Source organism: Anopheles stephensi, chromosome 2 (genome assembly GCF_013141755.1).
Source record: "Anopheles stephensi strain Indian chromosome 2, UCI_ANSTEP_V1.0, whole genome shotgun sequence".
In the NCBI taxonomy this organism is placed as follows: domain Eukaryota; kingdom Metazoa; phylum Arthropoda; class Insecta; order Diptera; family Culicidae; genus Anopheles; species Anopheles stephensi.
Window position 1 is genome coordinate 91,254,306 of NC_050202.1, and position 15,296 is coordinate 91,269,601.

At 46.3% G+C, this 15,296-nt stretch overlaps 2 protein-coding genes across 5 annotated transcripts in view; both read left to right on the plus strand.

Annotated features, from left to right (window-relative positions):
• The first annotated feature begins 747 nt into the window (after nt 1-747).
• LOC118507123 (replication factor C subunit 1) lies at nt 748-4,475 on the plus strand. Its single transcript, XM_036045131.1, has 3 exons — nt 748-892; nt 1,029-1,127; nt 1,199-4,475. Exons 2-3 carry the CDS (start codon nt 1,119-1,121, stop codon nt 4,352-4,354), a joined length of 3,165 nt encoding a protein of 1,054 aa, XP_035901024.1. The 5' UTR covers nt 748-892; nt 1,029-1,118; the 3' UTR covers nt 4,355-4,475.
• A 231-nt stretch (nt 4,476-4,706) lies between these two features.
• The window catches only part of LOC118507122 (FERM, ARHGEF and pleckstrin domain-containing protein 2), a 28,670-nt gene continuing 18,080 nt past the window's right edge, over nt 4,707-15,296 (plus strand). Inside the window, exons 1-9 of one of the 4 annotated variants that reach the window (XM_036045127.1) lie at nt 4,707-4,851; nt 9,989-11,106; nt 11,181-11,511; nt 11,614-11,737; nt 11,816-12,059; nt 12,123-12,283; nt 12,362-12,436; nt 13,697-13,809; nt 14,521-14,850. In XM_036045127.1, the coding sequence (XP_035901020.1) occupies nt 10,906-11,106; nt 11,181-11,511; nt 11,614-11,737; nt 11,816-12,059; nt 12,123-12,283; nt 12,362-12,436; nt 13,697-13,809; nt 14,521-14,850 (1,579 nt within the window). In that variant the 5' untranslated portion in view covers nt 4,707-4,851; nt 9,989-10,905. Of the gene's footprint in view, nt 4,852-4,954; nt 5,136-5,163; nt 5,453-5,500; nt 5,641-9,988; nt 11,107-11,180; nt 11,512-11,613; nt 11,738-11,815; nt 12,060-12,122; nt 12,284-12,361; nt 12,437-13,696; nt 13,810-14,520; nt 14,851-15,296 lie in introns of those variants that run through there. The other 3 variants (XM_036045128.1, XM_036045129.1, XM_036045130.1) reach the window with 3 other exon arrangements.

Below are 15,296 nucleotides of genomic sequence, written 5' to 3' on the forward strand. Positions count from 1 at the left end.
CGTTCGCTTTTGTGTCTTTTCGTGCGATTTATGCATTCTTGACATTTATAAAATTGTTTCAAATAAATTATTAAATTGTATACTTTTTATTGATATCGTTTTTTGTGTGTGTGCTATGCTTTTGATTGGGATTGCAGTTATGTGTGTGTGTGTGTGTGTGTGCGTATGGATCCAATCGATACCGGAGCTCCGTCGTGATTGATTTGGTTTTTGTGTTCACGCGATCGGAATAATCGCTGGCGCCATCTCGAAATCCGTCCACCTGAAAACTGAAGATGTTCAATCAATCATTGCTGTAGGTTTTTGTTGTATTTCGTTGCTTTCAGTGTTGTTAGTGTATCTTCTACGATGAGCGTTGAGGATCATTCTGAATTATGCCGTACCGAATTGTACTAATTTCGAGATATTCCAAATTAATTATAAGAATAAGCACACGAATAAACCCCCACTTAATTTCCTTCTAGAATATATTGTTATTTCGTGGCCTAGCAAAAAATGAGAATTGGGAAATAATTTCTGGGAATAAAGATGTTTTCATTTCTCTCTCCGATTTATCCATACAGGCATTCAATTTAACGGAAATCAAGTTTCTCATTCAAAAATCGTTATTTTTCATGAAATATTTCACTTGAAATGAAAAGTTTTCAAACATACGGCGATAAACATCCCACTATGATTTTCTCTCTTAGCACAAGGCGAAACGCAGCAATCGAATGGAGCGACGAGCGAAAACGTCAAGCCTCGTGGAGCTGTCACAATCGGGTTTGCGCGGAATTTGTTTGTGTTGTCTCGAAACCAGGCATACGCTCTTTTCGCGGAGTCTCGATTTTGCTCTCGAAATAGCTAACAAGTATATTTATAATCACAACATTCCTTTTACACGAGTCTCGTAGTGAGTACGATTGTTTACTTTATGAATTTTATCTTTACCGTTCGCTTTGGTGGATAATTGCGCATCTTCTTATTGCACCATCGGCTCCCAGCATAACAACACCATTCACTGCTGTTGTGTAAATTGTTTCTTTAAGGGTTTTAATTCGTATTTCAGCTAAGTGCAGTACCAATTTGCTATCAACCAAAAGGGATTGTGAACCCGGGAAACATTATTCATCTTCATCATGTCTATGGTGAGTATGACCGCCACGGGTATTGAAAACGTGATACAACAGTACTAACCGATGGGAACCCGTGCCTGTAGGATATTCGCTCTTTTTTTGGCCGTGGAGCAAAGCCGGCCAAAGCACCGGAACCGGCTAAGACACCGACCGCTAAGAGGAAAGCGGTAATTATTAGCGACGATGAAGATGACACCAAAGCATCGTCGCCTCGTTCGTCGAAACAAGCGGCTAAAGACGGCTCATCGGCAGCCGCCAACGGTGTGCTGAAGAAGCGGCGTGTTATTGATTCCGATGACGAAGAGAAGAGTCCCGTGAAGAAGAAAGTCGAGAAAGCGAGTAGTGCGAAGCCGGAAAAGCTAAAGCCGGTGAATGCATCGGATATCTTCAGCTCGGAACCTGTGAAGCGTGTGGAACTGCCCAAGATTCTTAAGAAGAAAACACACGACCCGGTCGAACAGGTACAGCTGGACGAGGATGATGGTGATGTCGTACCGGTGACACCACAACCGGAGAAGAAACTGGCGAGAAAAGATCGTAATGGAAATGAGCGAAGTGAGAAGCGCACTCCGGAAAAGCCGAAAGTATCACCGCCCGAAAAGGTAAAGGTAGAATCACCGGAAAAGCCTAAGCTAAAGACACCGGAGAAGCCTAAGGTCTCTCCACCAGCAAAGAAAAAAGTAAATGAAGAAAGTGACGTTAAACCGAAGAAAAGTCCTGCGAAACAAAAATCTCTTGAGCAGCACTCACCAAGTGATGAAAAGGTCAGCCCCAAAGGAAGCAAAAAGCACGACAGCAGCGTATCAGATTACAAAGATGCAAACGAATCCGTGCTTACCGATGAGGAGCGTCATGAACGCAAGCGAATGTCGGCTATTTTGTACCAAAAGTTCAAAAATCGTCAAGGTCCGGCTAATCCGGGCTCGAAGGAGATTCCGGAAGGCAAGCCTAACTGTTTGCAGGGCATGCAGTTCGTCATAACCGGTGTGCTCGAGTCGATGGAGCGCGACGAGTGTGCCCAGGTGATCAAGGATCTGGGAGGCAAGGTTGTCGGGGCCGTATCGAAGAAGGTCACCCACATGGTGGTGGGAGAAGACGCGGGACCAAAGAAAATCGCCCAGGCAGAAGATCTTGGTATTGTAACGCTGAGTGAGGATGCTCTCTTGGACCTGATCCGGGAAAAGTCGGGTCAGAAACCTTTGAAAAAGGATAGCGCTGGCAAGCGGTCGGAAGAAACACAGAGCAGCAGTAGTAACAAACGCAAGGAATCACCAAAGGAGGAAAAAGAAACGAAAAGGATTAAGACGGAACCATCACCTAGCAAATCGGCGAAGGAATCGGTTAAGGTAAAGGTGGAAAAATCACCAACAGCACGATCACCGGGCAAAGCCGTCAATTCGAAGGAACCGGTAAAGATAAAAGAGGAAAAGAAATCTCCACGAAAGCCAGCAGATATTCCGGTTGCACCGAGCTCAGTGAAAGCCGAGCTAACAGACTATCAGAAGGATATTAAAAGCGTAGACAATATGGCTTGGGTGGACAAGTATAAGCCTTCCAGCACGAAGCAAATCATTGGCCAGATGGGTGCGAGCAGTAACGTCCAGAAGCTGACCGTGTGGCTATCGAGCTGGTACAAGAACAACGACGGCACGAAGAAACACGCCAAACCGAATCCATGGGCAAAGAACGATTCCGGCGCAGCGTTCAAAGCGGCATTGCTGTCCGGGCCACCTGGCGTGGGCAAGACTACCACGGCCACGTTGGTGTGCAAAGAGCTCGGATTCGATACGGTAGAGTTCAATGCATCGGACACGCGCAGTAAGCGATTGCTGAAGGAGGAAGTTTCGGAGCTGTTGAACAGTAAGTCGCTGGCAGGATATTTCGGTGGAAGGAGCGACAAGGTTTCCATCAAGCACGTACTCCTAATGGACGAGGTGGACGGTATGGCAGGCAACGAGGATCGTGGCGGAATGCAGGAACTGATCGCGTTGATAAAGGAAAGCCACATCCCGGTGATTTGTATGTGCAACGATCGACAGCACCCGAAGATACGCTCGCTTGTCAACTACTGTTTCGATTTGCGCTTCAGTCGACCACGGGTGGAGCAAATCAAGGCAGCCATGATGTCCGTTTGCTTCAAGGAGCAGCTAAAATTATCACCCGGCGTGCTGGAGGAGATCATCACCGGAACGGGTGGCGATGTGCGGCAAACGTTGAACCATCTGGCGCTGTACAGTGCGGGGAAAGCGATGGCCGCTTCCCTGTCGGTGGATGCTGCGAAAAAGCAAGCCGATTCGGCCAAGAAAGACATCAAGATTGGTCCGTGGGATGTGATCCGGAAGGTGTTTTCCGCCGAGGATCATAAGCACATGACGCTAAACGATAAGGCGGATTTGTTTTTCCACGATTACAACATTGCGCCACTGTTTGTGCAGGAGAACTACCTCAAGGTTCAACCGAAGGCACCCAGAACGGAATGGCTCGACCGGATTGCGATGACGGCGGACAGCTTAAGCCGTGGCGATATGGTGGAACGCAGAATAAGATCAAACATGGCGTGGACGCTGCTGCCGGTGCAAGCCATGTACAGCTCGGTTATGCCGGGCGAGTTCATGGAGGGCCACTTTACTGGGCAAATCAATTTTCCCGGTTGGTTGGGCAAAAACTCCAAAGCGATGAAACGCAAACGATTGGCGCAGGAAATACACGACCACACACGGCTATCCACGTCCGGTTCACGGCAAGCTATACGGCTGGATTATGCACCTCATTTGCTGCGTTCCATCGTACAACCGCTGCAGATGCGCGGTGCCGAAGGAGTTCACGACTCGCTGGAAGTGATCAAGGAGTATCGGCTTCTGCGTGAAGACATCGATTCGCTGGTGGAGCTTAGCACGTGGCCAAAGCGCAAAAGTCCACTGGATTCGGTTGATGGGAAGGTAAAGGCAGCGTTAACACGAGCATACAACAAGGCAATTGCACCGTACTCTTATTCGGCTGTGGCAACGGTGAAAAAGAAGGCACTGGATACTGCCGGGCAGGAGGAAATGGAGGGTGGAATGTACGAAGGGGAAGCGGAACAGCAGGATGGTGGTACGGTGATGGATTCCGATGAGGAGGAAAACGAGGACAAGATCGATGATAATGCTTTCATTAAGATAAAGAAAAAGGCGGCTCCGGTGGCCGCCAGTAAGGCCAGCACTTCCAAAGCCACCGGTGCAAAGGGTAAGAAGAAATAGCCTGCTGAGGAGGATGCTGGTTGGAAATGACAGGAAAGGCACGATTAGTTCAGAAATTAAAAGTTACAAAAGCTTGAATTTTTTGAATAAACTGAAAAACAAGAAAATTTACTGTTTGTAATTCGAAATGATGGAGATATTTACTATGAGTTGAGAAATTATAGTAAAAGATGTTGGTGGTTTAGCGGCTCACGCATATATTACAAAATGAATAATATGTAGTGTTTTAAAGGTATGAAAGATACTGAAGAACGTCATAGAATTTGTAATCGAAAGATTTGAACTTGCGTTGCACGTAACTGTCAACCGATGTTGCCAAGAAAATGGCCCACGAACCAACCTCGCTGCTACACGCCTCGTACGCATCTGTCAAATCGTGTCCGTCAGTGTATTGGTGTGAAAAAGGGCCGTGGACGTACCTGCTTTCATTGCAGTTCGAAAAAATCTCTCGTGAAAAGTGGGCGCGTCATTCTGGGACGAAAAAGTGCTAATAAAATGTAAGTTTTAGACTTGTGCCACAAAATCTACCGTGATAAAGCGACCTAGAGTGGATGGGAACCGAAAACATGTCATGTTTTTTTCCCCGTGCGCTGCTGGGGTATTGTTGCGTTTCTGACACATTCCCATACATACAACACCAGCGGTCCGTCCAGCAGTAGATAGAGGTCGTGAAAAAACACATGAGACCGTACCGAATGGTTGTAATTAGCAGTAAATGTAGAGATCTAATTGCAAATACCAGTGCGATCTGTGCGGCGTAGGTGTGTTGCGATGTGAAAAAGTACGTGGTGATGGTGGAAAATCCGTGGCACGCTCCGATGGGGCAGAGAGAAAACAACAAAAAAACGGGGCTGGGTTGTGAAGAAGCGAGCTACCGAAAAAAAGCTGGTTTTGCGTGGTTGTGAAGAGACGGACGACGACGCAACAGCGAGGCAACGTTATCGCGAAGCACAGAAAGATAGAGCCCGCACGGATTTGGAGGTGGTTTTAATTTGCCGCAGGAACTACTGCCGGGTGGTGCATGTGGACCCGTCTACGTAGTAAGCTTACAAGGCGATAAAAATGATGAACGAATCGCTCTCTGATAAAGCGGGCCAGGTAATCGTGTGATGATGATGATGATTACACGGGGAACTAGAAGGTGGTGACAGTCTTGCCACCAGCTAGCCAGAGATCAATATGATGCGCCTGGAACGAGCGGAACAGGGCACACCACATTACGTGCAGTACGTGATCGGAATAGGGAAATGAGTGCGTTCTTCTACCTTCTCGCTGGTCGCCCTAAGGTGAATCTGTGTGTGTGTGTCGGTGATACAGGGATCCGCTTGACCTAGTAATTCTTTCTAGGCAAACAATTGTGACAATCATAGTAGCAGCAGAAGCAGCGTAGACTGGTTGTCGTCGCGACTTCCCTTTGCGCCAACGTCACTACGGTGACGGCGTTGATTATTGACCCCTAGCCTAGATTTTCCCGAACCTATCCGAACGCGCCCAGCAGCGTGGTAGGGTGGTGGATAGGACAACACGGAAACGAAACCACACCAACTAGGTGCTTTGGCTGTGCCAGTTCGTCCTGGCAAAAGTGTGTCAAACGCGAGAGAGAAAGGACACTCTCCCTGTGTGTACGATACAGACATACACACATACACATGTATAAACTCAGCTAGTAGTATAGGGCAAAGTACTGTTGAAATCAAGTACGTAGGGAAAAGTACATCCAAGTAGGTTGATTTGTTGATTAGTTGACAATTTCCAGAAGAGCGCACTCGCCTCGCTGTGTGTATTCGTGTTTACTCTATTCAAGTGGCAAAAAAGGGCTGTTTTTCATAGACTCGGCTGCAACGAAACGTGAAAGATAAATAATCAAACGGATATCCTGCGCTCGCATCCTTTCCACTCAGCCATACACACACTCGCACGCACAGCTCCCTCGGTACTTCCTCAACTCGCGATTCGGCTCGGTTTTGGAATGCGTGTGCGCAGTCAGTTCCTGTGGCAAGGGCAGGCGGCAAGAGCAGTTGGGGTGTTGGTGGCGGAAGTTTCGGGAGTGGAAAACTCATCGTTGTGTCGTGCCAGGTCGCCCCAGGTCGTTCATCGGGCGTTGATGCTGCTGCTGCTGCTGCTAAGAAATTTATCCCGAAATTGGACGCCTCAGCTGCATTGTTTGTGTGTGGACAGGGTGGCTGTGGCGCACAAGTTTGGTTTGGAAAAGTTTAACTATTCAGCTGCTCATTCCTTATTTAGAAACGGGTTTGATTAGAATAACCATCTTGGCATGAAATTACGATCCGAGCTTATCGGTGGGGTTCGCTCTCCCAGAAGACAGGGGAGTAACCGTTCTTCGTGGAGAGTGGCCGCGAAGAGATAGATGGTCCTCGCGCGGGTAAATAATAAATTGTGCTGGGGGTTGTGACCTAGTTTTGGGGTTGGCTTCGCTGTGTGTGAGGCAAATGGCCCGGAGCGAAAAACGGAAACCATCGGGGGAAAGGTGGCGTACACCCGTCACCTTTCTATGCTCTTCAGATTTGTCGCCGATGTAACCAAGTAGCACGAAGTAAATGTAACTCTGACAACAAAACTAAAAAAAGCGCGTCTAGACTGCGGTTGCTACGATCTTGTTTGGAGTTAAAATTTGAGATTGATGTTCCGCACCTAATGATGGTGAGCGACAAATTAACACCATCGAGAACTTACGATACAAATCCAGCGCGTCGTGGACGATCATCATCGTCGTCGGGCTTCTGTGGCGGTGGTAAATTTGCCACAGTCAGCAAATTGACGAACCAATTGTTTGCAATTTGCACCGTAGACACGCTGTCGTTGTCCCTCAATCACACCACGAGAAGGCCACCGTGCCGAGGGATGACACGGTGGCGGAAGAAACTATTCTCGTTATCACCACCGGACCCATTCCTAGACGCCTTTTCCCGTAGAAGAAGCATCGAGAAGACCTCTCGACTGAAGAATATACTTAGCAGAGGTATCTATATCTCCCCGATCCTTGAGAGCACGTCCTCGGGCCTCGGGGAGAATTAGTGTAAAATTTATGTAAAAGGACAAAGTTGCTGGAACGTTGCAAACGCTGTTATGCAAACAGGCCATTAGTAGCAGCTTCTGGTCGGGGATTATGAGGGATGAATATTGCACGGGTTCCTTGACCAGCAGTCTTGCGTTCTACCAACCCCGGGCGCGGTCCGAGAAGCGGGAGTGTTTTACTGCCATTATGCTTATGTTTTATGAGTCTCTGGTGTATGTCTGGATGGGACAGAAGAACGCTGGGCTGATGGAGAAAGACCTGGCCATTTGCTGGATCGATGATCCATATGGATCGGAGGAATGCTTGACGTCGTGCACTGAGCACCGAGTTTGTGTTATAGCAGAGGTTTCCGAACGAAGTCCTTATCGAAGGTTGTTTGAGTTTCGGTTAAGGCTGTTGTAAAAGGCGTCAAGTTTTAAGGTCTAGGTGATGAAAGTTTCCAAAGTCTCAACAAACATTTCAGATGAGTAGTTGGTAGAACTCATCGAAGACTCTTTGATAGAGAAATTCTTGGCATTCGACCAATATGGCTGAGGAAGTAAAAAGTTTGGGAAACCCTGTGCTACTGGCATCGACCATCTGGCCGAAGTGCGACTAAATTTTTTAAGACACTTGATGGTAATGTACCGTACCACACATAGCTCTCAATTGTAAGGCCCATTCTTTCATCGTCCAACTGCAGCGTTGAAGTTCCTAGCTCTGTTCTATGCCTCCTTCTAGCCAGTTTCCAACCCATATACTAGACAAACTGCCGGAGGATTTGTTTGCTTATGGAAAACTCGCTTTCCATCCACTGCATGTGTCCACATCCATTGCGGCAATCAGCTTCGCAGCCACATAATCACCGCTGTACAGAACCATTCGTACCACGTCGTGCGTCGCTTTGCCTTTGCGTCTACTACCGACGTTTCCTTTTCGGGTTATATTTACCAAGGGAGTAAGGTTCTTTTTTCTGCTGCTTCTGACGTTCAGTTACTGTTTGTATGTGCCGTTTCTTGTTAGAAGATTACTTTACCACAAAGACGACCTTCTCGCGCGCGCTTACACACATTTCCCCCCCGGAAACCTTACAAAGCACGCGCTGGCAGAGGCAGTCGGGGCAGCAGCGGATCTGGTTTCGTTCGCGTTGTGTTGATGTTGTTTTTCCGCGGCCGCAGAGAACGTTGGGGGAGGTTTGAGATATGCGTCCATCCCCAGGTCCGTCCCGTATCGTCTTCCGTCCCCCGTTCCTGCCCTGGTTCCGGTGCTGGGGTTTTGCACAATTTGCCCGATTATGCTTTTGGTGCGGTAGAAAATGCGCCGTGTATATGTGTGTGTGTGTGTGCAATGCGTTTTATGGGTCCATCGTGCTGGTTCCTTTGCACGGACGTGTGTTTATTTCTGCGTCCATAGGGGCAAAGCAAGAACAAGAAAGAAAGTATCAGAACCGGTAAAGCAAAAGGGGGAAATGATGAGTCAATGCGTCTTCCAGAAGTCGCATATTTGCCGCATTATAATTACAACACGGCGAAAACCAGCAAACCTAGCCAGCATGCCAGTAGTCAGTCGGTCGATCCCCCATAGCCGGCACCACCGCCAAGTTGGTCGTGCTGCCGGTGGGTCGGGTCGATGGCTATAAATGGGATCGGCATCTCGCCGTCGCTGTCGTACGCCGCCGCCTCCACGGTGCGGTTCTTGCACTGTATGGCAACTGGTCCCGTTGCGTATGATCAGTGTTTTTCACAAGCCCTCGGAAACCGGAATGTTTATTTACTCACATACACACACACACGCACTCACTAACCATCTCTGCGCTTCGGTGCGTGCCGCCCGTTGGTTGACTGACTTTGAATCTGCTTTTCTTGATGCTGGTGCGTTGGAAGAACCTGCCGTTCAGATGTACGCACGCACCGGGAATCGCGCGTTACCATATAATAATCCGGTAAAAGCTAGGAGTGACTAGGCGAACGACGACCGTCAACCGAAGGCTGTCGTTACGGTCTATCCACAGGAGATCCACATCTATTTTAAAACTCCGGATTCACTCTCCGGTGTGGCGTTCCATACCGCGCGTTTGACTTCCACAGCTTGCCAATCCACCAAAAACAGTGCGAAAGGACAATGGCTGGAATAAGAAGCAAAAGCATAATGAAAATGACTGCATTCAGCATGCATGACTGCATCCCACTGAGTGGGGAGTGCTTTATTGTTTGATATGTGATAAATTAGAAAAGAATGCCTCACGGTGGTGTGTGCGGAGAGCAAAGAAGCCATGACGGGTGGAGTGGAGTGGATAAATCATCGTTTCCATCGGACCATCGTTCTGTTTGGAAGGGGCCTTTGTTGGAAACTTACATGATAGCAGTCTGTGCTACTGGTTGAATGGTTGCGGTGAAAGCAAAGAGCAAACTAAATAGCGTTCATAATTGATCAACTTAAATTGATATCAATTACGGGCAGTAATTAATCGAGGGAGCAGCAGCTGACGAATAGGGTATGAAGCGAAAGATAAGGTTCATGTTCTTAAAGCGATTTTAGGAAAAAGTGTAACACTCATTGGAAATATTTTTAATTAAAAGTTATAATAAAACCCGGATTTTCTTTCTTTCTTTCTGCAGGGCGTTTAACGACAACTACAAACGAGCAAAACAATGATCCATCGAAACGCGTCCCTTCTACACAACGGCCTTCATCACCGAAAAGCATCAACAAGCAGCAGCAGCAGCAGTCGGACGGGGACCGATGGAAGTCGTCGCTGTGTACATAAGATTCCATCGCACTGCTACAGCTAGGTCATCGAGCGTTATTTCTCTTCAACTGGGCAGCTAATTGAGGTGGAAGGAGCATAACAAAATAGGAAAAAACAAATCACACATCACTATCAGTCAGTATCAACGAAAGGTAGAGGCGACCGATTAGCTTCAACTTCGTTTAAAGTAATAGGAAAGGTTCGCGAAATCGATTCGATCAGCTGAAAACCCGGGTCTCAGAAGCAGAAGTGTGAATATTATGATTTAGTGCTTTTATTTTATGTTTTTGTGTGTTAAATCGTACGGGTTGCGTTGTATTTGTTTTGTGTAAAATTAGTTCATTGGCCGTCTGTCCAAAAAGTGTTTTCCGATTTGAAGTTAAATTTAGAAAAGCATTAGCGTGGCCAGCTTTCAGTTCGTTGGTGCAATGATCGAATCTTCTCTGCTGTGTCGATCGAATCTGCGATAAGTTTGGTGAGCTTGTGCGGCCGCGGAATCGCGCGCTGTTTGTTTGTTGTTTAGTCGGTTGGTTGCTGTGTGTAGTTTGGTGTCTGAAACGACGACGACGACGACGACACATGTGTTGCTGTGTTTGGTTTTCCGTGTTCTCAAGTGCGCGCGCGATCAAGTTGAGCCTGAGTTTCGTGTTGTTTGCTGTTTGACTGTCGACGTAGATCGCTTCGAAGATCCAGCGAGTGTGAATGAAATCAGTGCCAAAAATTACCGACCGATAAACAGTTGTGGTAAGAGGAGTTGGTTAACATTCGCTTCTAAAAACGTTCAAAATGTCGCTGGATTCGATGGGCCCGTCGGCGGGAGGTGGGAGCTCCGGTGTTGGTACGCTGTCCGGCACGCGGATGATCCACTCGCTAAGCACACCGTCGGGTGTGGACGGAACAGTGTCCGCATCGCATTCCCGTGGTGGCAAGAAGCTGGCCGTGCGCATCCAAATGCTGGACGATTCTGTCACCATGTTCCAGGTGCAGGTATGTAAAGAAAATTGGTTAGATTTGATCGCATAAAAACCTCCCTAAACCCGCCCTCCCCTTTATGTCCTCAGGCAAAAGCGACCGGCAAAGTGCTGTTTGAGCAAGTGTGCCGACAGTTAAACCTTCTGGAAGCTGATTACTTTGGGCTAGAGTATCAGGAATCACAATCTGGCACCAAATACTGGCTGGACCTGGAGAAGCCGCTTAACCGTCAGGTCGGCCTTTCGTTGATCGAACCGGTGTTACGGTTCTGCGTCAAGTTCTACACACCCGATCCGCTGCAGCTGGAGGAAGAGTATACGCGCTATTTGTTCTGTCTGCAAGTGAAGCGCGATCTTGCGACCGGCAGCTTGCAGTGCAACGACAATACGGCCGCACTTATGGCAAGCTACATTGTGCAAGGTACAGGAGGCATATATATGTGTTAATTTATTTGTCCGGCTGTCGGCCAAGTGAACAACAAAGATACTCATTCTTTCTCTCTCACTCTCTCTCTTCTGACAGCTTCCTGTGGGGATTATGCGGCGGAGGACTATCCCGATCATACGTATCTGTCGTCGTACCGGTTTGTGCCCCAGCAAGATCATACAATGCAGAGAAGAATTATGGAGAACCACAAAAAGCATGTGTAAGTGTTGCATCGCAGGCCAACGCATGCTGCAAACAGACACTAACTACTTTGTTGTTGTTTTTGGCTGCGGAACAGAGGTCAATCACCGGCTGAGGCGGACCTAAATCTGCTCGAAACGGCACGACGGTGTGAGCTGTACGGCATGAAGATGCACCCAGCCAAAGATCACGACGGTGTGCCGTTGAATCTGGCCGTGGCACACATGGGTATTGCCGTGTTTCAGGGTATCACGCGCATCAACACCTTCTCCTGGGCAAAGATACGCAAAATATCGTTCAAACGCAAACGCTTCCTGATCAAACTGCATCCCGAGAATTACGTACGTATCAGCGTAACAGCTTAGAAACGGCTGTCTAAAATAGAAGCATTTTCCCTCTCCCAGGTGTACCACAAAGATACGGTGGAGTTTTTCTTCGAGGGTCGCAACGAGTGTAAGAACTTTTGGAAAAAGTGTGTCGAAAATCATGGCTTTTTCCGCTGCACCGCCGTTCAGAATGTGCAGCGTCGCAAGGCACGGGTATTGTCGAGAGGTAGCTCCTTCAGGTTCGTACTTCTTTCCGACTATCTCAGTTGTATCTTTAAAGCTGTATAATTTTAAAATGTGTATTTTTGTACTTGCAGGTATAGTGGTAAAACTCAGAAACAAATTATCGAATTTGTGCGCGACAATTACGTGAAGCGGCAAACGTTTCAAAGGTAAGCACGATATTCCATCGGTATATGGCTAATGTTAAGCGTAAGAGAGTGCTTCCCGTACTTTCGTAACTGACCAGTTTTAGGGATTATCCTTTATCCTTTGGACAAAAGCCAATTCGTAGGGATTTGTATTTCATTCGGTACTATAGCGATTAGCGGTCTCAGCTTCATTCGAACCCATTTCACTAAACCCATTCCACTCTGTCTCTATTTTTTGAAGTATTTAGTTCTCACACCATTTATTGAGTTGTATCACTCTAACTACCACGAATACAGCTGCCAATGTCAAATGTTGTTCGTAATTGTCATTCCGTACGTCCGTCCGTCCGTTTTCTCTTCAGTTTAGCAAATTTGTTTGTGTTGAGAAGTTAATTTGATTGAAGGCTCAGCTAATCGTCAGTTATGGTAATAGTATTTGAGAGTAACCCTGCTCTTGTCCGACAAATCCATACGTTTGACAACTAATCAACCATCTGTCCCTTGTATGTTGCTCCTTTTTATGGTAAATTAAATCGAGAACACGTTTTGCTTCGTTCCGTTTCCTTGATTTCAATACCTCAAAAGCCATCTGTAAATGATCTCACGTAGCAAATTAGCAGCGAATGGTGAATATGTTTTCGTTGGTTGTGTTGTTTGCTTGTTTTACCTTTTTTTTATTATGTTTGATAAGTTTAATCTATAGTCTTCTTTAATAAAAACTGGTTTACGGTGGGTTTTTGAAACATATGGGTTTCGTAGCCATGTTGCTACTGTGCGTTCATTTTTCTACCAAACAAGCCTTGCTTCAAGTGGCTTTTGTGATTTTGGAAAAAAGAAGTAAGACACCCCGCTGAGAGAAGAGAGTTCGTGCCATGTTTTGATTTATTCTTCCTTTTGCTCACACACGCACATCTTTCATGTTTGATTCGGTTTACTATGTTATGTACTTTCCTTATTCATTTTCAAATCATGCCTTTCCAGTTCATGGAGTATCATTTAACACAAAGATATAGTTATAGAAAGCTCAATTCAAACGAACAGTAAGTTAAGCAACAGTTCATCGCGCGATTTTTGGATTATTATTTATTAATTAAATTAGTCAAGTGTGTGAGATTTTGCGTTAAGATGATGGGTAGACTTTCGAGTGGTTTCCGTTTCCTTTAACAACTTTGATAAAAATGAAACTAATATTAAGCAGGCGAGAAACATTCGCGACAAATCCTTTCACACATCCGCTCTACTATATGTCTCTCTATCTCTCTGTTTTATAATCACAAACAGGTCTCAGTCTTTTCGGCAGGGTCCTCTACATTCAAGTAACAGAAGTCAATCACGCACTTCATGTAATGTGAATCAAAGCATCTCGGCTCATCCTTTACTTCCGATCGAAACCGGTTTGTATTATTTCTATTATGTTTTATTTCTCCTTATATATCCTCTATTTCTTCTCATTTTTGCCGTTCTTTCCGTTCTGTTTGTGGCTACCGTTTTGTTATGTGAGACTTTGTTACAACAAATACACCAACAACAAAAAAACAAACCCAACACTTGTGTGTGTGTGTGCGCGTGCGTGTGAATACAGACCTCTTTCTTTTGCGATACACGTTGTTGAAAGTTTCGTTTCCTAGAGCATAGGTTACTTCTGTTATTGGTGCATTTAATGATTGTTATTTCGATTGTGTTGGAACTGATTGTTGTCTTGTTGTTTGCGAAAAAAGCAGTATCTTTTACGTTGTTTCGTTGTGTACAATTCACCATTAATTGTTGTGTACAGATATTGAGCATTGAATGTGTTTGCAGCAGGTGGGACAAAATGCAGCGTTGAAGCGCGCCAGCAAAGCGTTGAATGTCCTTCAGCTGCATTTTGTCCCACTGAGCGCATGAAGAACAAAGAAAAACGAATAAATCCATTCAATAAAATACATCGTATAAATACGAAAAGTTGTTTAACGTTTTGCACACCTCAAAACCACACATAGGCACGCGCAATAACGGATTCGATCGTTGTCTGCACGGCTGTTTTCGATCATGCAGCAGCATCCGCTGTGGTGAATCGGTGCAGAATGATGATGCGTCGTAATGATGAGTGTTTTCTGCCATTGCAGCGGAATGGGAGCGTCGCAGTCAGAGCAACGTCTTGAGGACGCCTTCTCAGACGAGGAGACAAGTGGATATGGAGGTGGATCGCCAACCCAACAGTCCTACCGGCCACAATCGTTCTCAGCTCACGGAAGCCCAGGTGGAGACCTATCCGATGAAGAGCTATCATACCCAGCAAATGGGAATGGAGGGCTCGGGCCACACGCCGCTGCCGGACTCGAGCCAATCTGCGTCCCCGGGGGGCACATGGAGTTCGCCGTACCACAACAGCAACAGCAGCAGCCATGCGCGCGAAGCCGATCGGGTTCGTGCACGTCAAGACGGTCACAGTTCCGGTAAGTGGATCACTATCTTTTTCCGCCTGCTAATGCTGCTGGCGTATTATCTCTTTTTTCCGTTACCTTAGTTTGCTTTTGTTTGTTGTTAAATTTGAAGCGTTTTTATAAACTTGGGGGATTTTTTTCAGATTTATTAGAATTAAGTGTCGTTGGGTCGTTTACTATCGACTTCACTATTTTCACTGAGCCGTCGTCAGCTTTAAGCAGTATAAGTTTAAGTTCATTTTCGTTTAATAATTTTAAGTGCGATATTTTGGGACTGTGGTGAGATGGTTATGTTGTTTTCTACATATTTCTTTTGGAGATATCAGTTTTGGCATTGGTTTTTTTTTCTGTTTCACGTCTTATGATTACGTTTTTGGTTGATTCTTTACAATATGAAATCTGCCAGAACGTTAATCGATCGTAACCGTGTTCCCAAATCGCATATATCCTAGGTCTGA